The sequence below is a fragment of the Microtus pennsylvanicus genome, chromosome 15 (genome assembly GCF_037038515.1).
Source record: "Microtus pennsylvanicus isolate mMicPen1 chromosome 15, mMicPen1.hap1, whole genome shotgun sequence".
In the NCBI taxonomy this organism is placed as follows: domain Eukaryota; kingdom Metazoa; phylum Chordata; class Mammalia; order Rodentia; family Cricetidae; genus Microtus; species Microtus pennsylvanicus.
Window position 1 is genome coordinate 11,621,645 of NC_134593.1, and position 25,714 is coordinate 11,647,358.

At 38.0% G+C, this 25,714-nt stretch overlaps 1 protein-coding gene across 2 annotated transcripts in view; it reads right to left on the reverse strand.

Annotated features, from left to right (window-relative positions):
- Positions 1–712: 712 nt before the first annotated feature.
- Gpr137c (G protein-coupled receptor 137C) overlaps positions 713–25,714 on the reverse strand; it is a 64,832-nt gene continuing 39,830 nt past the window's right edge. For both annotated transcript variants that reach the window (XM_075950337.1, XM_075950336.1), the window contains 4 exons: positions 6,062–6,211; positions 4,623–4,748; positions 4,354–4,472; positions 713–3,547 (listed from right to left, as the gene is read on the reverse strand). In XM_075950337.1, coding sequence (XP_075806452.1) covers positions 3,370–3,547; positions 4,354–4,472; positions 4,623–4,748; positions 6,062–6,211 — 573 coding nt within the window. In that variant the 3' untranslated portion in view covers positions 713–3,369. The remainder of the gene's footprint in view (positions 3,548–4,353; positions 4,473–4,622; positions 4,749–6,061; positions 6,212–25,714) is intronic.

Sequence of the window (25,714 nt, forward strand, 5' to 3'; positions counted from 1 at the left end):
AATCTGGGAAATTCCATGCATTCTTGAAATTCTCTTTGAAACTACACCTGTCTCCTCCCTGTGGTCACCACTGTACTTGCAACCTACCTCTACTGAATCACTTATTGTACTGTATGTTTTATTTTATTTTTTTAAAGTGTCCTTTACTAGAATGTGAGCTCCTTAGGGGCAGGAAAAGAAACTATTAATTTTGGCATCTCTATAGCATAATGTTTGGCATATGAGCATTTAGTATATGTTTGTTGAATTAACTGCTTCACAGTGACAGTTGTACCTCACTGTCTTTGCTTACAGCAAGGATCAGTAGACTTCAGGGTAGCAATAAAGATGAAAATAATTTAACCTCTGGTGTGGTCTTTGGTCATTCATGAATGGTGTCTACTTTGGGACAAGTTTGAGGGAGGAAGCGATATCATAGGAGCTTCTTGATGGAAGACTAGCTTGGATTGTAGACTAGACGAACTGTAAGATTCTCAGGAGGGAAATGTCACTTTTGTGAGGATTTTTCTTAGCATTTGAATAAATGTCTACCTAATGACACTACCATTTAAGAACATGGTACTTTATTTCAAACAGGCTGAAATATGTGTTGTGATCCAGATGTATTCATTATTCACTAAAAGCAAATTCCATTTGTAGTGAGATTTTTGAAAGAAATTGAATGAATTCCATTAAGGGATATTAAGAAAGCACGCCTCCAAATAAAAGCACATTCATTAACAGTAGTGTTTTATTATAATTTAGTGAAACAACAAATACATTCATTGGCCACAGCTATACCTTTGCAACCAGTTTGACACTGACTGTATAGCTGAGAAACACCATTAAACAATAAAAAGGCTATTACGCATAAAAAAGCCACTTCATCTATAAATTACATTATCCATAAAACTACAGTCAGCTACAATAGGTGGTTAAGAGTTTCAAAATTAATAGCAACCCAAATGAAATAAACCATAAGGACAAATATTTCTAATCACTGTAGAATTATACACTTAAGCAATGAATTTCGACTTTCTAATCAATGATTGTGAGGAAGGGCTGGGGTTGTCATGTGCTTCAGGGCAGGAGGAAGGAACTGTAGCCTTTAATGAACAGCTCCCTCTGAGAACAGACTTAAAGTGCTGCTAGTGCTTTTGAATTTTTAAGCAAACGGGCAGATTTCTTCTTTGGTGATGTACTGTGAGATGTATAGGAGACAAACGTTAAGAATTTAGGTACTTTATAGGCCAGGTGTGGTGGCGCAAACCTTTAATCTCAGCACTTAGAAGGTTGAGGCAGGGCCAGCCTGGTCTACACAGTGAGTTCCAGGACAGCCAGGACTACATAGAGAGATTCTTTTTTTTTTTTTTTAAAAAAAAAAAAAGCCTGGTCTACAAGAGCTAGTCCCAGGACAGGCTCCAAAGCCACAGAGAAACCCTGTCTCCAAAAACCAAAAAAAGAGAATTTAGGTACTTGAGTCAGTGATAAATATAACTAATAAATCTCAAATTCAGCATAGTCAACCAGTGCAGCAAAAAGAATTGAGATTCTTTATCTGAAGAGTTTATGTAATCTTTGTTTACTTAGTCAACCAGGATGTTTGTGTAGAGAAGCTTGACTAGAAAAAAATTATCAAACAAAAACAACAGAGTTAGATACCTAACATCATCAAAATAAACTGGTATTCTGAAAAATCGAAAAACTGAAAAGAAATCCACAGTTGTAGACTATTGTTAGGTTGTTGTCATAGTACCAAGGCTAACTTCTACACTATAAAAGTTGAAATCATTTGTTACAGTAAGAACTTACAAACAAACGCTGTGTATAAGTATGCTTCAGATTGAATTTAAAATCAGTTCATAAAAAGAAGAAAAGTATTTGGCTTTATACCATCCTCTCAAAAGATAGAAAGGATTAACAATGTTTTTAAAGATTCATATATATTTTTGTGAAGTTGCTGCATTAGTTGTTAAAAAGCTGAAAGATTTTAGGTATGAGTACAAATAAGACAGTTTCTAGTCAGTAGACAGAAGAGGGCAGCTGTGTTCGCCCAGTTCCAGAGCAGCTGGTAGATGCTGTGTGGGGTCATCTTGACCTGCGTGAAACCTATGCTGCCTGTCCCCTTGGAATCTGAGGTATTCAGCATCCGCTTCCCATAGAAACACAGGTAGAAAGTGCATTTTAAAATTGTGTTGTCTTTGCCTACTGTTGTGTGTGTGAGCTTGAGTGCACTCAAGCACACTGCTTGCAGTAGCAGATTTAAAACAGTTTAAATGAAGTCCTAAACTATCCCAATGTTCTTAACCTCTACGCTTCTCTTGTTTGCTTATTAATCCAGTACTGGAATTGATTGGAATTAATTTAATTTGGCTAAGCCCATATACAAGGTATAAAATGTGAAAAATAAAGGCAGGATTACACATTTTATAAAGTATTGCACTTTAGCTCACTGCAAAATGTCTCATGATTTAATTTACCTGAGGACAATCATGACCCAGTAGGTGGGATTTGCTCCATCTCCTTTCAGATAAATTGAATATGTTTTGAAAACATACTGTTTTTAACTTAGCACTTTTTAAAATGAACAATCCCTAAGTGCATCTGTAAGCTTGTTTGTTAGTCCCAAGAAGTTCTACTGAAACCCCCTATGCAAAAGTCACTATTGCTTCTGGAAGAATCATGCTTAAACTGCTACTTACCTTAGTCATACAGAATAGCCACTTGACCAGTCCTGCTCAAAGCCACACAGTCTCCACTGGCTCACAGCAGCACCATTGAGGGTTTCTACTATCACTTGTTTAAAATAATGGAGTAATTTAATAACAATTGTTTTCAAAACATGCTTTAAAAACTGTCTTCAATGTTACATGTTTTTAAAAGGAATGATACATTTTTAAGCCTTAACTCTGTGCACTGATCACACTCTAAAGCTGAAGTTGGGTAAAGATTCCATGGAGAGTACACCTCTGAATTTCTAGGTTTTGATTTTTTGTGGAAAAACTGCCTTCTGAACTGGTGTACAATAATATTCAGGTGTGAATACTCAATACTTGAGCGTGGCTTTGGGGACTGCAAAGTATTCTTTCTGAACACAGGTAAAAGTGCAAATATGCAAATGTGCGTTGTACACTCAAAGTTAGGAGGTTCTGAGGTCATCAAGTACCTTAGCATCTAATCTCTCTCTCTCCTCCGAACTTTGAATTTCACTATGCCGAGGTCAAAACAAACAGCTGTGTTTTGAGGCTCTCCACGAAACACGGCTGGATTTCCAGATTTTGCTAGTTGCAGTAGATGACGCAATGTTGATGCAGATGCTTTTAAAGATGCCGAGTACACGTACACATCCATGAAAACAGTTCGAGATGCCCGCTGCGGGAAAGCCCTCACTCAGTTCTGCGGAGTCACGTAGAATCGATGGTGACTCCTCAGATCCAGGTTACTGCATGTGAAGAGCAAGGGAGCAGTGTCTGTCACAGGGCCATTCAGCGGCGGGGTCACTGTGTACGTGCCGCTGCCACACCCAGTCATGGTGCCATACCAGCCCAAACTTTGCGAGTTTGATAAACTGCAATAGCAAAAAAGTAAGGCAAAGAAGCCAGAGGGCTGTGGTTAGAAGAAGCCACGCTGGCACTTTTAACATTTCCAAAGAATTTCACAACACAGAAATATATTTAAATGTGCAAAACACAGGCTTTCTACACAATTTAATGGCTTCTATCTGATATCTCTGCCTTGTAACACATATCACAGAAGAGACAGAATGCGCCTGACAATAATAATATGCTCTATGTGCTATGCTTTGCTCCACACATCTGTATGTATGTATATATCCCTTTACGCCTCATCTCAAGCCCATGAACCAGGCTGTGTTACCACCCTACTCCACAGATGACTTCACAGCACTTGTCCAGGTGAGGTTAGAGTTACTGAGAAGGGATCAGGCTGGAAGAGTCCTGTTGGTGTATGAAAAGGCTTTCTTTCTGATGGTTCTGAACTATGGGGGCACAGGAAGCCTTTTCTTTTCTGACCTGGAACTGCACCGGGGACAAGGAAGCAAATATACAGTGTCCAGCAACCCTTCCCTGCCTGGGACTGCATGCTTTCACTTTGACTGAGACGGGGTCCTGAGATGATATGATCCCATTTGAACATTTTTTTCAGAAAGGGTGATATACTGGCTTCAGGTCAGCTGACAGTTGTTTACAGAGCACATTGTACCATATGGTTAAGCCCCAATAGGTTAAGCAGTTCATGATCATATTTATCGACATGCTCTGCCAAATCACCTGTTTAATGGGTGGGTTAAAGCTCAGAGTTGTTTTTGCAAACTATTTCAATGCTAACCCAGCCTAAGGGACTAGTTACATCTACCTTCCTTCTCGTGAGCTCCCCAGTCTTGGCAAGTCGTCATCACTGTCATACCGTCTTGGATTGTCGAAAAAGAAAGCTCTGGAGCTGTAGCTGTGGCTGCTCACCATGCCAGCCGGTGCCTGTGGACGCAGCGTTAGAGACTGGGTAAAGGCCAGAGACGAGAATCTGGGAGTTTTAGTCTCAGACTTACTAAAAGCAGAAACTCAGGATAAATATTCCATGCTTTAAAAAAAATGAGATTGAGCATGGGGGATATTATGATATCTTACCAGGTTTTGGTTTAATCTCTGTGCCCGGAAAAACAGTACCACTGACCACGCTGGTACGTGTTCCCACAGAAAGAGGACCATTCCGAAGACGATGTAGTCTCCTCCATTTCCATCTTCTCCACGAGCCTGTCCACAGAGCATGGCAGAGCATTTTCACACTGGTTTTATATTTAAGCAATCACTTGCCACAAGTGCTTCAGACTGGGTAAATTAACATATATTAAGTATAATCACAAAAGTGCTGAACTTTCCTGTATTTTGTTATTTTGTGACTTCTCATGTAATGGTATTTTTTTCTTCAAGGAACATAACAGTACTTTTTAAAAAAAAATTACAACAAGACAATTAAAATTTTTTCAATGCATTAGCTTAGAAAAATAATTTTAGGTTTTGGATAATGCAGAATGATGTCATTTGAGGCACCATAGTCTGAAGAGGGTTAGTTATAAGGGTTCACTATTCCAGCTGCCCCACTGGCACAATAGCACTGTGAGTTAGGCCTGCGGAAAAACGAGACGTGCTAAGTAAATCAGCACGACTGATTTTTAAAATACACTTTGGGGCTACTCTACATACTGAATTTGTTTCTGTTCCACCAGACGCTGGGAAGGGGAAGCAGGAAAAGAAGTGAAGAGAATCTGCCACACAGAATCACATGTGAGAAGTCCATCCTTAACTAGCGAGTGACATAGTCTTCCAGAAGGCCCTGGATTCAGGGCAAAGTGAAACTGAGATATACATCTAACTGTACTTTTAGGAAGGAGATGACGTGCTGAGAAGTTAAAGACGTATAGCTACAATGCTGAAAATTACAGTAAATATCTGGACACACAAAGATCTACCAGTGCTCTTCACTTTGCAAGGCTGATAAAAACAGATTTAAAGAAAGTAATTATTGCCGGGCAGTGGTGGCACACGCCTTTAATCCCAGCACTTGGGAGGCAGAGGCAGGTGGATCTTTGTGAGTTCGAGGCCAGCCTGGTCTACAAGAGCTAGTTTCAGGACAGGCTCCAAAGCTACATAGAAACCCTGTCTCAAAAAACCAAAAAAAAGTAATTATTTACACAGATATATAAATCTGAACCAAGTATTAAGATTCATGCAGTTCTTTCATCCATATAGGACATTAAGTATTCCCTGGCTAATGACAGACAATTTCCTAGAGATATTAAAAATATCATCCTTTAAAAAGCTAGTAAATAGGCGTATGACTAACAGGTTTCTAGCGCTATTATTTACAAAATAAATTATTATCTCAGATAAGACTTTTTGAAGAATGATCCCAAAGTTCACATGCAATTGGGAAAATTTAAACAGTTTTACAGAGAGTGGAGACTGCATAAAACCATGTCTGAGTCAAACACCAAATGTTCTTGCTAAGACTAACTTAATTATCAGGTGTATCCGCTGGAGACTGGTAATGTGTGACAGATACTCACCTTATCTGAAAGATTATCCCAGCCATAATTAAACGGACTCTCTAACGTATCCTGTGATATGGCGATCACTACCAGGTTGTAGCAAGCTCTGGAGGAGTAGAGAAGAACGACGACAGAGCCGACGAGGACAGTCTGGCACAGAGACATGCCCTGTGCAAATGAGCAGCACAGGCAAGGTTTCAGCGTGTTTCTATGGTGAGCGAGCCCTTCACCTGCATACAGCAGTCACCGCTTGCAGAGTCCCCCCTAGAGAGCTGAGCGGACACCTGCTCAGGTCAACTCTTGATTATTCTGCCTGTCATTCCTGTTCCTGAATTGCATCATGTTTAATGTATGTGAGTGCTTCGGCCACTTGCCAAATGGCAGCTGAAGGAAGATTTTGTTTTGCCGAAGTTGCCTTATTCCTGTACTAATACATGAATAGACAAACTGGCCAAAAACCTGAGCCATAATTGATTCTAATCAATGTAGTCTAATCAAAGTGGGATGGGGGAAATGGAAGCACTAGTCCATTTCATACACTTTTTTCCTGATACAAAGCAAGAATAGAAATTTAGTTCTTTGCATATTTGCTTCATTTATTAGGAAATGGATGATAGTCCTTTGAGTGACAATATATTGCTGACAATAATCCAGGTCCTCAGCTATGCTTTCCAATGTGTAACAGTCTATACGATGGCTTTTACCATTTCCCTAGAGATAGAAATTCTTGTTACTTTGTGGTTTTCAACTGTATTGAGCACAAGGAAGAGGACTGTGATGGTATTGTTTGCAGGGACTCTCAACCTGGGGTACAGTTGGTTTTCTTTGTAATCCTTCATATTTTACCTTCGAGTTAAAAACATTATTCTAAGAGGTAAGAGTGTTGCCAAAGAGACTGATCCATTTCAAGTAAACACTCAACATGGTAATTTGGAAGGTTTGTGTTCAATTGTCACAAGCTTAAGGAACAATTACAACATTTAGCACTCAAGGTCCAGGGTTACTAAATGACCCATAGGTCACAGAGGAGTACTCCTACAGGAGAGCTCTCCTCTGATCTTTATGATATCCAAGAAGAAAAACCAGTTTAATATTATCTGGCCAGAACTGAACTCCATTTTACACGCTAACATGTTTGGTAGTCTGTTTCCTGTTTTCACTGTGATCTGAAGCTATGAAGCTCCCCGCCCTGCTGGGAGGGCTCCTTGTGCTTTTCTGCCAGTTCATGATCATAGGTATTGATGAACATCTTCCTAGAATAAGGACATATAGCTAAGCAGGGCCCCTAGTCAATGTTTAAACAAAGACATATGGCCCTAGTGATATGGTACTGTTTTGCAGACTGGGACAAAAATTAACCTGGTATAGGATTGTTTGCGGACTGCTCTGAATTCTGACTCCATGTCAGAACTGAAAGAGTAGCTCACACAAATAAGCTGTAAGTGCAGCTCTTTGGAGTCTCTTTCACTGACTGCTCTGTGGGCAGAATCCTGAGTTGAGTTCACTTGACTTCCTAACTTTCACGGCACAAGACACTCTCTCTTATGTGGGCACTTTTCATTAAATCTTCAATCCCATATGAGCCAGCGATTTTAAATACTAGAGCTTATGTCTTTAGTGAACGTTTAAATTCACGTTTTCAAAAAAAGCAAAGAAGATGATTTCAGTTCATGTGGGAAACGACCCAGCGGTCACTGGGAATAAAATCCCCACTGTATCTCAAGTGCAGAATTTAGGGACCCAACTAGGATGTCAGAAGCTAATATTTGTTTGTTTGTTGGATTATCTAACTTTTCTTCATGAGACCTTAGTGAAAGAATGAAGCTCCATATCTGGGTTATTAAGACAGCCTTCATGACCTTGATAACAATGACCAGATGGTGTACCGCTTTAAAGTTGGATGAAGACCTATGGAGGTTATCTTTTATTTTTTTAAGTTTTTTTTTTGTTTTTGCTTTTTTTTTTGTTTGTTTTTTGTTTCAAGACAGGGCTTCTCTATGTAACCCTGGCTGTCCTGGAACTCACTCTGTAGACCAGGCTGGCCTGAAACTCACAGAGATCCACCTGCCTCTGCCTCCGAGTGCTGGGATTAAAGGTGTGCGCCACCATGCCCAGCCCTTTTTATGTTCTTAAAATGAGTTACTCTTTATACATGTTTATTAACTCATTGAGTATGCTTTAAAAAAGGAGGGCTCTCAAGCTTTTTAAATTGTAATGAAAACTATTTTTTAAAATAAAAACTTGTAGTAACTAAAAATAGTTTGTATAATTTAAATACATGCCAAATTTTCCAGAAGCACATATAATGTGTGAAATTCCTATTATAATTATGGAGATTACATCAAACTTGCATTTGGATTTTTTCAAAATTTTATCAAGAGTTCAATTATTTCATAAACCTATAGCACTATCAATATTGCTTGATGTTGGGGGCTGGAGAGATGGCTCAGTGGTTAAGAGCATTGCCTGCTCTTCCAAAGGTCCTGAGTTCAATTCCCAGCAACCACATGGTGGCTCACAACCATCTGTAATGGTGTCTGGTGCCCTCTTCTGGCCTGCAGGCATACACACAGACAGAATATTGTATACATAATAAATAAATAAATATTAAAAAAAATATTGCTTGACATATATGATAATGGAAAACACCCACCTCTGCCACCACCCCTATTCATGATTTTTTTTTGTTTCTCCATAGCTTTGGTTCCTGTCCTGGAACTTGCTCTGTAGACCAGTCTGGCCTCGAACTCACAGAGATCCACCTGCCTCTGCCTCCGGAGTGCTGGGATTAAAAGCGTGCGCCACCACCGCCTGGCCCCATTCATGATTCTTATGTCTGGAGACAAATTTCTGATTATGTCATGCTCCCAAATTTACAGATTGATATTTGTTAACTTCTTTTATTTGCTCTTTATACTTTAATTATGTGTTTACTACATTAATTTTTTTTTATTTTTGTTTTTCAAGACAGGGTTTCTCTGTAGCTTTGGAGCCTGTCCTGGAACTCTTGTAGACCAGGCTGGCCTTGAACTCACAGAGATCTGCCTGCCTCTGCCTCCCTGAGTGCTGGTATTAAAGGTATGCACCACCGCCGCCTGGCCGTACATTATATTTTATTTGTCTAGTAGTTAAAATATATTTATTTCAGGACAGAAGATAGTTATTAAAATATTTATTACTAGGGCCAGTGAGATGGCTCACCAGATAAATGTGCCTGTTACCAATTCTGAAGTCCTGAGTTTGATCCCCAGAACCCACATGATGGAAGGAAAGAACAGACTCTCACACTTGTCCTCTGACCTCCACAGGTGTGTACACATGCACACACACACAAAATAAGTAAATACAAGAAATTTAACAGTTTGTTCATAAAAGGGTAGATCGGTCCTGGCAGAGCTGAGAATCACTATCATAACTGACTTCCTCAGAAGAACAGCACATATGAGAGGCAGCTGAAAGAACTAAAGAGCAAAAAAAGATACTTGGAAAGATGTTGACAGTAGAGTTTATTCCTTGATTTAATTCCGTACATTATATCAAACCTTTGTTTGATAATGCATGAAAAGATTAAGTTTAAAAAAATGTACAGACAAAAATCTTTAGTAAATATACATTTGAATTTTCTGCCTCCCCTTCAAGTTAATAAAATATCAAACTAGAATCAATCCAGAGTTTAAAAAAATTATGAAAAATATATCACTATGCTCACTGGATGTTCTTGATCTCTTTGAGCTCTAGTAAAATTCCTTCTTAAGCTTCCTGAATATCTGGAACTATTATATACCATTGCATCCTGCTTGGGTTAGATTTTAAAGGAACATATTATCGAAGAAAAGTATGTTAAGAAGAACAAAATAGAATGTTGAAAGAATTACCTAAGTTAGCCACCAAAGTGCAAGGTCACATATGCACACACACACCAGAGAGACAGAGACACAGAGAGAGAGACAGACAGAGACAGACAGAGAGAGAGAAAGTATGAAATTTTTCACTTTGTGAAATAAAATAACTGCCTGAATAAAATAGATTAATTGCTTAAACCTATAAACAGTGTAGGGCATTTTCAGTGGGGAAAGGGCAATGAATCAAAAACTATGACATAATTCATAAAACAACTCATAGACAAACTATATATAAACATATATATACTATATATATAAACTTATATAAAACAATGAAAGAATACCAGGGCTTCAGAAAATAAATGGGAGTTATCCCGCAAAGCTCAGAATTGAAAAATAAAAAAGGATGCAACCACTGATAGGCTAAAGTTCTACCAAGAATAGACCACCATCATCAGTACACAGGGCTCCCACAGCCGCTCATCAACAGCCAATCCCTAGAGAAAAACACTCATATTTCTGTTTTTCAACCTAGTTCTTCTTTTAGAGCTTCATATAAGTGAATCAAAGACTACAGACTTGTTTTCAGATTTCATTTTACATGTCTCAGTGTCACCAGAGGTTACCTCTTGTCATTGCTGAGGGTGACTAAGTTCTCATGTTTTGTCATGGCTTTTCCTGGTTTAGCACTTGAAAGATCCACTTTCTAGAAAACTCCAGGAAAACTGGGGCAGTTAATTATATTAATTCCACTGTATAATTACATCAATTTGTTCACACAACATCTTGGTCACATGTGTTTCTGTTAGTGGGCAGCTTCTGGGTACATCCCTAATCTTTTTTGCGTATATATGCTTTCATTTCTTTTGGACAGATAGCCAAGAGCAGAATTTCCGACTTATACAGCATGTTGTGGTTCAGCTTCTTCTTGCAAGAATCACATCTTCCTCCAACATGAATGTGTAACTTTATAATTTCAACAGGTCTGAGTTCCAGCAGCTTCATGCAGTTGTCCTGTCCTAGACCCTGTTGGGGTCGGCAAGCTTTCTGTTGTAGGTTTGCTGCTGGATGTGTCTCTGCCTCTCCGTGATTACTAATGATACTATATTTTTGGTTTTTTGTGCATTTGTGAACAATCTATTCAAATCTTTTCACACCTTCTAACTTAGCATGTCTTTTAAAAATATCTGCATTGTAGAAGATTTTTATAAATGCTGGGCAGTAGATCCTCATTAGATATGTGCATTGTAAATATTTTTGAAGGCTGTGGTTTGCCTTTGCATTTTTTTACTTCTGCCTTTTGATGATGTTTTAAAATTCAACTAAGTCTAATTTCGTTCTTCTTGGTTATTATGCATGTTTTATGATCTAAGTAATCTTTGCCTGTACCCAACTTGTACAGGTCTTGTTTCTTTTTTTTTTTAGATTTTTTTTGGCTTTTTTTCCACTTTGAACTTTGTGTGTGTGTATGTGCATATATATATGAATACACAGACATATAGATATGTGAAAAATGGATCTAGGAGATTCTACTGTATAAGTTATCTAATTGCTCTGTCTCTATTAGTTTAAAATAATTCCTTTTCACCAGGCAGTGGTGGCACATGCCTTTAATCCCAGCACTTGGGAGGCAGAGGCAGGCAGATTTCTGTGAGTTTGAGGACAGCCTGGTCTACAAGAGCTAGTTCCAGAACAGTCAGGGCTGTGACACAGAGAAACCCAGTCTCAAAACAACAACAACAACAACAACAACAACAACAACAACAACAACAACAACAACATTCCTTTTCCATTTGGATTGCTTTTAGCATCTTTATCAGATATGAGAACACAACATACGTGTGAATTGACATAAAGGTCTTATTCTGTTGTACTGATATGTTTGCCTATTGTCATTCTTAAAATCCCTTTATTATAACAAACTCACTCACAGATAAAAGCATCACACATTTGATTAAGTAGCTGCTCAAATGAGCAACTCCCTGTCCTAAGTGCCATGCATCTCAGTGAACTTCTCGACCGCTAGAACTGCTGCTCTGAAGCTGCAGAGCCTTCATGTAGGGCATTAATTTTCAGTGCCTTACATACTGTGTGCTTCACCCTCATGCTGTCCTTCTTCATTGCCTACTCTTACCCTTTCTTGGTCTCTTTTCTAAATGTCATACTATACCCACACTTAGAGCTATCTGCATACAAACACACATACATTATAGGCTGGATCTGTACATGAGGGAGAACATGCATTTGTTTTTGAGTCTGAGTGACCTTACTTATTTATCAATATTATACAGTCTAAGTCCTTCCATTTTCCTATAAATGTCATTTTCTTTGCAACCCAACAATGTTCCATTTTGTGTATGAACCACATTCTTATGAATACATTTCATCTGCTGATGGACATCTAGATTGGCTCCATTTCCTCTCTAAAATAGGTTTATTCCAGTAGCAATAAACATGTGTGTGGAAATATCTCTATGATAGGAAAGGGAGGGGGCTGGAGAGATGGCTCAGCGGTTAAGAGCATTGCCTGCTCTTCCAAAGGTCCTGAGTTCAATTCCCAGCAACCACATGGTGGCTCACAACCATTTGTAATAAGGTCTGGTGCCCTCTTCTGGCCTGCAGGCATACACACAGAACATTGTATACATAATAAGCATAAATACTAAAAAAAAAAAGGAAAGGGAGCTCTCTGGGTATATGCCGAGGAGTGGAATAAGTTGGGTCATATGGTAGTTCTACTTTAATATTTTAATTAATCCATAATTGCTGTATTAATTTGCACCTCTACCAACAGTGAATAAGGTTCCTCTTTCCCCACATTCTCGCCAACATTTGGTGGCGAATTTCTGATGAGCCATTCTGACTGTGGTGAGGTGTTATATCAAAGTGGGGTTATTTTGTATTTTCCTGATGTCTAGGGATGTTGTGTATTTAAAAATAGCTTGGGGCTTTTTTTAAACTATCTGTTTCATTAGCTCATTTATTGACTGACAGTTTTATTTGCTGGGTATTTGACTTTTGCATTTTGTTATAAATTCTGTATATTACTCCCTATTTGAAATACAGAAGCTTCTTAGTTTCATTTGTAGAGACTGGGGCTACTTCCTGTGCTCCTGAAGTTCTTCTCAGAAAGTCCTTCCCTGCCCCAGTGTCTTCTGAACAGTATCCACTGTTTTCTTCTAGCAGCTAAATTATGTTCTTTGGTCCACTTTGAAGTGACTTTTATACAAGGTGACAAGATAGTGTCAATTTTCACTCTTCGGCAGGTAGACACCCAGCTTTGCTAGCACCGTTTATTGAATGGGTTATCCTTCTTTCCACGGCATGCTATTGCTTCTTTTGTCAAAAATTAGAAGCCATAGCTCTGTTGTTCTATTTCCAGGCCCTAAACTCTGCTCCGTTGGTCTACTTGCCCGTCTTAAGGCAGCAGCGCAGTCTGAGTTCCTGTAGCTTTGTGACTAAGTTGCACAGTGATAAATCCTAAATCTCTTCTTTTCACTGTTTTCACCCACACCATTACCACATCCATTAGCTCCGTATGAGTGTTTATATTTAAGTGAAATGGCCCTGTCATCATTGAGTGCTCAGCAATCATCTATGCTCATGAACCAGAATCAATATTACAGCTATAGAAAACTTTCATTGCCACAGAAAAATTATAGAAAAAAATCCCACTGTTTTCAGTATTTTACTTTTGCTTTTTCACACAAATTTTGAGATCAACAATAAAACATTACAAGATATGACATGCAAAAATCTGTGCACATTAAGGAATACAACTTAATATGCTGACCAGCTTGTTCAATTTTAGTTTTTAAGGGAATTTATGGCTAGATGGTTCAGCTGGTTAACTGCTTGCTGTGTAAGCATGAGAACACGAATGAGTCCATTCCGGAGCCCCCACATGAGAAGCCATGGCTGCACTCTGCCTGTAATCCTGGGGCTGCAAAGGTGGAGGCAGAATTCCTGGGACCTGATGGCCAGTTACTCTTCCCAGATGGGTGAGTTCCAGGATCAGCAAGGACCCTGTCTCAAAAATTAAGGTAGAGATTAACTAAAATCTGAGTATGCGCCATATTTTCCTTAGTTGTTCATCCTCCAACAGTTATGAAAGTCAAAGTAGCCACTGTCATTAACTGGCTATTATGACAATGCCTAGTGGTGCTATCAAAAGGCTGTGGTCACGCTCTCAGTTCATAACCTACTAAAGAAGCAATACAGAGGACACACCAGGTACCTGGACCTGGTCTGAGGAGTTACTTAGTGAGCTACAATTCAATACAACACTGAAGTCTCACTGAACGCTGCAAACAGTTCAAATGAAAGAATATAGCTGATAAAAATAAAACAAGCAAAGAAATAACACAGAAGCATAAATCCCAATGCAAGTAACACAAGAAACCAAGACAACATAACTCCTCCAAAGATTACTTATCCCTATAACAATGACATCTAGTTAGAATTAGATGAAATCTGAAAGAACTTAAGAAAATGACTATAAGCATGTTTAAAGATACAGACAGCTTGCTTAACAAGGAAGGCTAAGGATGAAATGAAAGAGCAATTCAGCAAAATGGCTGAATAAAATATTGAAGAAAAACCAGTCTTAAGTCTGAAAATAAAAAAATATAGTCAAATAAAAAACTCTGCAGGAAGCCTCAGCAGTAGATGGAGCACAGAGAGGACAGAATCTGAGCTTGGAGACAATTGGAAGTACTGAGACAGTCCAGCAAGGACACAGATAACAAGGTATTAGTGGGAATTCCAAGCTAGAGGATCGGGAAGAGACCAAATTTATGGGTTATAGAATCTCTTTCTAAAGTCATAGAAAACATCTTCAAAAGAGTCAGAACAGATTTCCCATAGTCAGGAAAAGAGATGCCAACCCACATTGAAGAGGTGTTAAGGATAACAAGCAGACAAGATGAGAAAAAGACCCTCCCACATTATAATTAAAACACTAATTATAATTAAAACACTAAATATATGCAGCAAAACAAAAAAGGTATACTGAATATGGCCTGGGAGAAACAGTAAGTCATATGTAAAGGCAGACCCATTGGAATAACATCAGATTATCCAATGGTGTAACCAGAAGGGCTTGCTATGATGTATTTCAAGTTGTGAAAGATAACTGCCAACTCAGAATACTATAATCCAGCTGAACTATCTGTCATAAGGGAAGGAAAAATACTTCCATGATAAAAATGGACTAAGGAATTTATGACTCCTAAGCCTCTCCTCCCTCCCTTACTTTTTAAGACAGGGTCTCATTATTTAGCCCAGGCTGGTCTAAATATTCCTACCTCAGTCGTCCAAATATTGGGATTACAAGTTTGTGCCATCACACCTGGATATTTCTACGTAATTCCCAATTTTATATCTTTTTTCTTGGTATACTGAACAGAATTATATCCTCAAAAATCTACCAATATATTTCTTTATTCCTGGTCTTAGGTACAGGGAAATCTAATATTTAAGTTGACTATAAGATTTAAGAATGATATTGTGTGTTTTAGAACAGACATCTCTTTAACCAAATAGAAGCAATCTCCTCTATTTCCTATTAACTGAATGTTGTTATATCTTTATGATTTATTCTTCTTTCATACAATATATCCCCTCCTCCTAGTGTTCCCCACCTCATGTTAAATCTTTTTTAATCACGAAGGGGGCTGAATTTTGTCAAATAACTGCTTTTCTGTGTCTACTGAAATTACGTGGTCTTTCTCTATTGCTCTCTGGTATGTGCATGATGCATGCATGTATGTACAATGTTTGTGATAATGAATGTGGGTATGTGAGTACCATGGTGCAGACTGTACGGAGGTTGGAGAAAGCTTTAGGTGTCAGTCATTGCCTTCCTTCTACCTTGTCTGAGCAGAGATCTCTCTTTTGTTATTTTGCCACTGCTTTCCCAGGCTAGTCTGTCCAGCTTCTACAGACTGTCCTGCCTCTGCCTCCCATCTTGCCACTAAGAAAACTGGGACTACAGATGCCCTATCACATCCAATTTTAGAAGGGTTCTGGGGATTTGAACTCAGGATATCCCCTTCCTTGTATGCAAGTGCTTTGACCTGTGGATCTGTCTCCCTTGCCCTTCTGATATCTTAATGTAGTGAGCTGCTCTGGCTGATATTCAAATATTACAATAATGTTCCATTCCCAGTTAAATCCCCCTTTGATTATCCTTTTTATTATGTTGATTAGAGTTTTGCCTGAGTTAAAGGGTTACTCAACCTGTAATTTTTATCTATTCAAAGACTCAGTGTGGGGCTGGAAAGATAGCTCAGAGGTTAAGAGCATTGCCTGCTCTTCCAAAGGTCCTGAGTTCAATACTCAGCAACCACATGGTGGCTCACAGCCATCTGTAATGAGGTCTGGTGCCCTCTTCTGGGCTGCAGGCAGACACACAGATAGAATATTGTATGCATAATAAATAAATAAATAAATATTAAAATAAAAAGCATTATACTTTCATGAATTACATGTACAAGTATTCTGTTTACTTCTCTCTTTCTCATAAATACAGATGCTGGGTTCTATAGTATGCAGGCTTAACTTAAAAAAAAGACTCAGTGTTTGGCTTCTATTTATTGTACTTCCTGTTTTATAGATTTCTATCATCTTTATTATTTTAGTCCTCCTCTATACTTTGTGCTTATTTCTGGTACTATTTCCCTTTCTCCCCTCTATAGTTGACAGAGACAACATATCACTGATTCCAGTCTTTTCTAACATACTATGTAAGTATATTAGCATTTAAAGGCATCTTTACCCTTAAGCGTTTAAAATATTTAGTTTTATCCTACAATCAGTGATACAATATATTTCATTAACTTTCTGTCTGACATAATTTTAAATTTCTGTTAATTCCTTTACCCATGGGTTATCTATCTAGTTATTAATATCGAATCACAGTATATCCAGAGAATATTCTAAGTCCAACCCTTCTGGATATGTTGTGACTTGTTTAATGAGTGTGCTGGCTATTTTTCATGCCAGCTTGACATAGTCTAGAATCACTTGAGAGGAGAGAACATCAATTGAGAGAATGCTACCTCCAGCTCAATCTGTGGTACATTTTCCTGACTAGTGATTGATGTGGGAAGGGGCAGCCCATTGTGGATGATGCCACACCAGGGCAGGTGGTCCTAGGAGTATCTATAAGAACAAGCCATGAAGAATAAGGCAGTAATCTGCACTCCTCAAGGGCATCTGCATCAGTTCCTTTCTTCCTTCAGTAATGGAGTGTGACCCAAGATATATAAACTGAAGTAAACCCTCTTAGCCCCAGGTTGGTTTTGGTTGTGGTGTTTTAGGACAGCAACAGAAACCTTAACAAAGACAGCAGCTAGTCATGTGAGATTTACTTTCATGACAATTTCATATTTAACCGAAGAAATTCCCATTGGTTATTTGGCATCAATTAGCTGAAGGGCACTGACAATGGTCACAGTTTATGTTTAGTGATCTTCAAGCATCACTGGGGATCATGCGGTACTGCTCATTTGCCTGCTTTCCCCACTGTTTCTGATATTTTAGCCTCATACCCACACTTATGATTACATCTTCTTGATGTAATCATACATCTACCCCTTGTATTTTCTAATATTCTTTACTTCCTGATAAAATATGTAGTTTTATTTATGATAGTATTCTTTGTCTTGAAGTCTGTTTTATCTGATAATAATATAGACTTATATGCTTACTGAAAGCAGAACGTATTAGTTTTTACTGTCATTGATGTTTCTAGATTCTAGAAACCAGTACATAAATGACTTTAAAAATTTCATTCTGATGCTCCACTTTCTTTTTTAATAATTTATTTTTATTTTATGTTCATTGGTATTTTGCCTATACATATATCTGTATGAGGGACTTGATCCTAGAGTCACAGATGTTTGTGAGCTGCCATGTGAGTGCTGGGAATTGAACCTGAGTCTTCTGGAAGAACAGTCAGTGCTCTTAACTGCTGAACCATCGCTCCAGCCCTATGGTGCTCTAATTTCTAAATATTATCATGTAAGTATTGATATGTTGGGTATATAGCTTCTATTTGGCTTCTGTTGTCTCTCTGTGTTTGTTGGTGATGCTAGCAGGGAACAGTTCTGAAAGTCTTTAGGGCCCAAGGTCCTGAAAGATCCAAATCAAAACTATTCTTAAAACAATAGAATTCTCTCTGCCCATTTTTGGGAGGCGGCTGTTGCTTCCAGTCTGTTGAGCATACTGCCAATGTTAGCTACAAAGAGGTGATGATGCTATGGCCATTTCACAGCTGTGTGCTGTGTTTTCTAAAAGGTCTGATACAGCACAGCTAGGTTATAAGTATGTGCATTTTTCGCACAAGAGTTCATTTTGTTCTCTGTGTTTTTATGGTTAGTAGGTTCCTCAGTTGTATCTGCCACACCTGCTGAACTCCTTATCAGGCGATACATTTTATTTTGACATGCTGCAATTGTTTTTATGGTTAGTAGGTTCCTCAGTTGTATCTGCCACACCTGCTGAACTCCTTATCAGGCGATACATTTTATTTTGACATGCTGCAATTGTTTTGCACCCACACGGGCAGCCAATAATACGCATACCACATGGTTTTTGCCTTACAAAATTTATAATTTTCCTCAAAGTTAAAAAATTAAATCGATTTAAAACTCATGTTCGGATTTAGGATTTTGTCAGGTGTGATGGCACACACCATCAATCCCAGCATTTGGGAGACAGATGCAGGTGGATCTTTGTCAGTTTCAGGCCAGATCATGTATCCTAGACATGGAGGTCTAGGATAGCCACGACTATATAGAAAGACCTTGTCTCAAAACAAACAGTATTTTTACTCTAAAAATTTATAGGTACAGAGTTTTGATATGAGATGAGACAAATGGTTTGAGAATGGATAGTAGGGATAACTGTGTAACACTGTGACCACACCTAACGACAATGACTATGTATTGAGAATGGTTAAGATGATATGATTTGGCTTGAGTAGTACTTGCTGCATAAGCCTGCCAATCTAAGTTCAAATCCCCAGAGCTCATGTAAGGTTGGGCATGGTATTGTGCATGTGAATCCCAGTGGTCCTACACTGAGATGGCAGGTAGAGGATGGAGGATTCCAGGACGTATGCGACTAGCTAGCTTGGTATAGCAGAGGTATAGTGGTATATTATTGGTATTTTAATAAATAAAGTTTGCCTGAAGATCAGAGGGCAAAGCAGCCACACTAGCCAGCCATACAGGCCAAGGAGTGGAGGCACACACCTTTAACACCAAGACTCAGGAGACAGAGGCAGACAGATCTCGTTAGTTCAAGGCCACCCTGGGCTACACAAGACTGAATCCATCTAAAAAAGAAACAGAGCTTACACAAAGGTGATCCCTGCATTTAGGATCACACACCTTTAATCCCAGCACTAGGGAGGTGGAAAACAGGAATGATATGGCTGGGTGAAGAGAGGAATATAAGGGGTAAGAGACAGTGGAGTGTTGGGTGTGGAGTCTTCAGGCTTTGTGGAGACAAAATCTTGCCCATTTTTTGGTCTAAGGTAGAGATAAGAGCCAGTGGCTGGCTGCTTTGCTATTCTGATCTTCAGGCTTAACTCCAATATCTGTTTCTGGGTTTTTATTATTTGCACTACACAGAGGTAGACAATGAAGAGTCTGTCTGAGCCATAGGATGTCAAGGGCTGACACAAAAAACAGCTCTCCTGATTCTACGTGTATGCCATGGCTCACATGTGCCTGCACTCACACAGGAATCCACACACACATACATTATATATATTAGCATATATAAAAATGTCTTCTTTAAAATGCTAAGAAAGGAAAGTGTCAGAGAGTTGTCTGACTCAATGAGAGTCCTTCAATCTGCCGAAAAGGGACTACATAAAACCATTAGTAAGAAACAAAAATAGAATGATAACTATCTTTCAATAGGTTTTTATAAAATTTAAGAGTTTACCTTTTATGTCTTCTGCAACAGAACATTTTTTTGAATAGTACTATGGTCCAAGTTAAGCTGCAGCATCTTTTTGAGACCAATCATTCAGAGCTTAAAGCAAAAGGAATTGAAAATTTAAATGCAGATGTGATGAATGCTTTAAATAGCAAATACTTGTTTTCATTAACTTTTCACATTATAAATGAAGATCCAATGAATAATATTTAGGGCACAAATATAAATTGTTTTATGGTGATTATACTCTTCACTATCATGCACTCCTGGTTAAAAATGAAAGCTTAAGAATTCTTTATTTATTTGCTTTTTTTTTTGTGACAGAGTCTTACATAGCCCAGGTTGGCCCCAAAGGCTCTCTGAAGCTGAGGCTGGCCCTGAACTCTTGCCTTAGCTTCTCAAGTGCTAGGATTTCAGGTATGCACCCTCCTAATAATAACCTTTAGGAAACAGTAAAAATATTTATTAGACTGATTCTAGAGTACTTGTCTATTTATTACTACATGTATGGAATGATGATCTGTGCCCCATACGAAGCACTGTGGCTGTTCTGGAGAAAACCACTTACACGATTAATTGATTTGGAAGTGGAAACAGTCACTTTTTAAATTTTTTTCATAGAACACCATGTTTTACTCGGTAGACAGCTATAGAAGACAAGCAATGGTTATTCAGACTTGGTATACAGGTGCATTTTTTATGTATACAAAATAAACCTATAAATTTAAAGAAACAGTTGGTAATTACTAAACTTTCAAGTGAAAATTAGATCCTGGGAAATTATATGCACTTGCATCCACAATTAACGTTTTCTACCAACTAGAATTTCCCGACGAGATGGTGTGATACTAACACATACAATTTGGGACACAACTTAATGAAAATAAAGCATACTGAAGATCTGTTACCACTCTTTTCTACACGATCAAAGCATGCTCTTACAAAATTTTCCAAGTCTAATATAGACTAATAGAAAGTCACTCACTGCTTTAGGTTCTTCTTGGTAACTAATCTTTAAGGAAGTTTCACTTCTGTGTTTTTGTGTTAGCACTATAGAAGATATCCCCTATTATCTGGAAAATGTATTAAAGTTCTCCATTTCCCAGCTGCATGCATGTGGGAAGACAGACTTTCTAAAGTTTATTTCAACCTGAACAACATACCCCAACACAGTGAATGCAAATATTGACAGGGAAACCCAGATGTCTGCTACCAAGTCAGACGTTAAGGACACTTGAATAATGTAGCATGTCAATCTAATTTTTTTTATAAGAAAATTTGATAACTCATAGAAGTTATTTATTTTACATGTAGTGGGTTTATTTTTAAATGAATTAACAGGTTAATCTTTTAACTCTTAACATGTTATTTAGTAATAGGTACACATTACAAAGCTCCTTGATATCTCCATTGATATAGGACTCGGTTTCAAGATCGAAATTTGAAAACCTTGCTCTAAATATTACAATGCACACCCTTAACTTTTTATATTCTTCTCCTATCCTTCATTATATAGTTGTTAGATACAACTTATGGAGAATTATCTATTACATCCACATATGTAAACCTCACATTATGTATTTTTAAAAATGCAGAAATTATGTTTATCCATATATTACCCATGGTGTTCTTCATTCATTTCTGAAGAACTGAATTCAAGCTAGTTTGTTTTTCTACACACTGTAAAATGTTCTCAGGATTTCATGTAATCTAGGTATGCTTACTGGTTTTCTTTTATCCAGATAAATTTATTCCTTTGTTGCTCTTCAAGAATATTTCAAGATAGGTGGTAGTGGCATACACCTTTAATCCCAGCACCTGGGAGGCAAAGGCAGGAGGATCTCTGAGTTCAAGGCCAGCGTGATCTACTAAGCAAGTTCTAGGACAGCTAGGACTACACAGAGAGACCCTGTCTCAAACAAAACAACACCAACAATTAAAAAATATTTATAGTAGTCGCAGGACTCAGAGCTGACAAGCTTGCCTTCCAGCATTCGAAGATGTTTCTGTGCTGTTGGCCTCCACACTTACCTGGATCCCATAAAGAAGAGGACAGCTAACATTGCAAAGATGATAGCTCCTATCGACCTGTCATCTGTATTTTTTTTTTTTTTTTTGCTTTTTCGAGACAGGGTTTCTCTGTGGCTTTGGAGCCTGTCCTGGAACTAGCTCTTGTAGACCAGGCTGGTCTCGAACTCACAGAGATCCGCCTGCCTCTGCCTCCCGAGTGCTGGGATTAAAGGCGTGCGCCACCACCGCCCGGCTCGACCTGTCATCTGATTATCCAGTGTGTGCACGAAGGGATCAATGGGCAAATGCTAGACCATCACCTGGGCTTTAGCCTGACTCATTCCACTATTGAAATGGCCTAAACTCCAACTGCAGACTGTTGTTATCAGTTTGTATATCTACAGAAATCACAAAAATTATCAGTTATACTTTATGTGTGTGAAGCTAAGGTTGACAAATCTGCAAGGCAGTCTGAACTTTTAGATCTTAGAGCAAAATTTGCTCCCTACTTTTCTGAGCTCTCTATTTTGTAGAGGGTTAGAGCACAAGGTCTAAAAAAAGAAGGGGACATTTATGAATGTCAGCAAGAAGTACTAAGGAAACTAAATATTAGACACATGTAATCTTTCATACACATTAACTCATAAAAATCAGAGGAAGAGTACATAAAAGTAAAATGGCACATATTGTAAAGCTAAGCTACTCAAAAGAGAATTCTAGTTCTGTAGAGATTTTTATTCCCTTTTATGAGTAGTTCTTCCTTTTGAGTTTGATTAAATATATAAGGATCCTTTCACAGATAAATTTTGCCATCATTTTCAGATATTTAAAACCCCCTTCAGAGGCTGGAGAGATGACTCCACAGGTAAGAGCACTGACTGCTCTTCCAGAGGACACACATTTGATTCCTAGCACCCACATGAGACATATCTGGTTACAGGGGATCCAGTTCTCTCTTTGGACTCTGTGGAAACCAGGCACACACATGGTACACAGACAAAGATGCAGATAAAATGCCATGCACACAAACCAACAAGAAATAAATCTAAACAATAACAAAACACTCCTTCAAGCTAGGTTACTATCTCGCACAAACACAAGCCAACGTTTTAAGTGCTTCCTAAGTGCAGCACACTGTAGTAGTATTTATGTGCATTTTCACTGCATCCTGACAGCAAACTTGTAAGGTGGTTACAACTCTTTTATTTTCTATTTTATGAGCATGTATGTCTGTGTGAGGGTACCAGATCACCTGGAATGGGAATTACAGACAGTTGTGAGCCGCCACGTGGGTGTTGGAAATTGAACACAGGTCCTCCTGAAGAGCAGTCAGTGCTCTGAACTGCTAAGCCATCTCTCCAGCCTGGTAGTTACTACTCAACTTCAGAGGAACCCAGGAGATCAGCAGTGTCTCATTTCCACCTCACAGATCAGACTTTTTAAAAAATTAACTTATAAGTAACAGCTATTTCTGTATGGGTTTTTCACATATATCTTTTTTTTGGTTGGTTCCTCCTCCCCTGCTTCTCCCATCTTCCTGTCATTATTTCTGTTGGACCCTTTGTTCCTTTACTTTCCCACTTCCATTTTTTTCTTTTGTCTCCTCTCATCCCTCCCTCACAACCTTTTTCCAGTCTCACAGACCTCTTTCTAGCTTCTAGGCCTTTATCCACATATTTTACCATCTGGATTTGCATATTTAACAGTTAAAGGCTAGGATACCCATATGAAAGAGAACATACTGTATTTTTCTTTTTTAGGTTTGGTTACTAGACTTAAAATGTTTTCCAAATTCCATCCATCTTACTGCAAATTTCATTTTTCTTTACAACTTAATAAAATCACATTTGTATATATGTATTTTTCATTATTTATTTACCTGTTGATGGCTATCTAGGTTAATTGTATTTCCTTGCTATTGTAAAAAAAAAAGCAGCCTTAAAACATGAATGGACAAGTGTCTCTGCAGTAGGATGTGGCATCTTTTGGGTGTAAGTCGAGAAGTGATGTTGCTGGGTCATATGATAGATGTATTCTTTTGAGAGGACTCTCCACTGATTAGCATATGGCTAACTGTCAGTGTATAAGTGTTTCTCTTTCCCTACATCCTCTTCAGTATTTACTTGTCCTTTCTTTTCTTGATGATTACCATTCTTACCGAGGAGAGATGAAATCTCAAAGTAGTTTTAGTTTACATTTCTCCAATGGCTAGAGATGTTAAACACTCAAAAAACATTATTGACCGTTTTCATTTTTTTCTTTTGAAATTTCTGATCAGGTCATTGGCCCACTTATCACCCATCAGTTTTGTTTCTCTGGTATTTAATTCTTGCAATTTTTATATACTTTAGATATTAAATACATGTCTCAGGTATAACTGGCAGAGATTTTCTCCTGTCCTGTAGGCTGCTTGTTTTTTTCTGCTGAATTTCTTTTTCTGTGTAGAAGCTTTTTAATCTCACATGGTTCCCATTTGTCAGTTCTTAGTGCTACTTCCTGTATAAGTGGGGTTCCACTCAGCAATTTGTTGCCTGTACCTATATCCTGAAGGGTTTCACTTATGTTTTCCTATAGCGATTCCCATGTTTTTAGCTTTAAATTAAGGTCTCTGATCCAATTTGAACTGATTTTTGTCCAGGGTAAAAAAGATGGGTATAACTTCATTGTTCTATATGTGGATATACAGTTTTGCCGGAAGCCTCTTTTAGTGCATTGAAAAAAATAACTGTCAAAAATTAGATGTCCACAGCTATGTTGGTTTATCTTTTGGTATTCTATTATATTCAACTGGTCTATGTGTTTGTTTTTATTTGAGTAGCCGAGTATCATTATCACTATGGCTCTGTAGTATAATTTGAGATGAGGAAATGTGATGCCTCTGGCTGTGTTCTTTCTGCTTAGTTTTGTCTGCTTGATCTTTTGTGTTTACATATGAATTTTAGGATTGTTTTCTGTTTCCGTGAAGAATGTCATTGAAATTGTGATGAAGATTCCACTGAATCGGTAGATTGCTTTTGGTAGTGTAGTTGTTTTTACACCATAACTTCTGCTAATCCGGGAGCATAACGCACCCCTCCCACCTTCTGTCAGGTATTGCCTTTACTTTCTTTTGTCGGTGTCTTAAAGCTTTACAGTAGAGATCTTTCACTTCTTTCATTAGGTTTATTTTTAGATATTTTTTCTTTGAGGCTATTGTAAAGGCATGTTTTTGCTGATTCATCAAGTCTGTTGTTGATGAACATAGGTGCTATTGATTCGTGTATGCTGTGAAGGGGTTTACAGGTAAAATGAAGACATTTGAGCTCAGAGATGCTATTAACTGCCTAAAGTCACACTTAGGCGAAAACAGCTGCATGGGTTTTCCTTACGTCTCTCTCAATCTCGTTTCCACGTTGTAGTTCCATTTAAAACACAATGTCTCTAAGGTCATTCTGTGGTAATTAAAAAAAAAAAAACTCATCCAAAGAAAAAAATATAAACATATCCAAAGGCATAACTAAACTTATTATTAATTTACAAATTTAAATAATTTGTTGAAAATAATCAGATGCTACAGAGGTACACACAGGTTATAAAAACACATACGAATAAGTTGTGGGTAGGGAAGAATGAGATAAAAAAAGAAAGGCAGAACCGGAGCAAAAATTGATACAGTAAGCTCTGTAACAATTGAGCAGGGCTAGCTACTTAACTTGCTTTCGAACCTGAGACATACTAGCTTGAGAAAAGAATGTTAATCAGAGACTTTTTTTTTTGGTGCTGAAAATGAAAAAAAAATCTTTTCTTGGGAACTCTATGTAGCTAATACTTCAAAAGCAATACACAATATCTATTGATGATTATCATATAAAGATTTCTTTAAAAG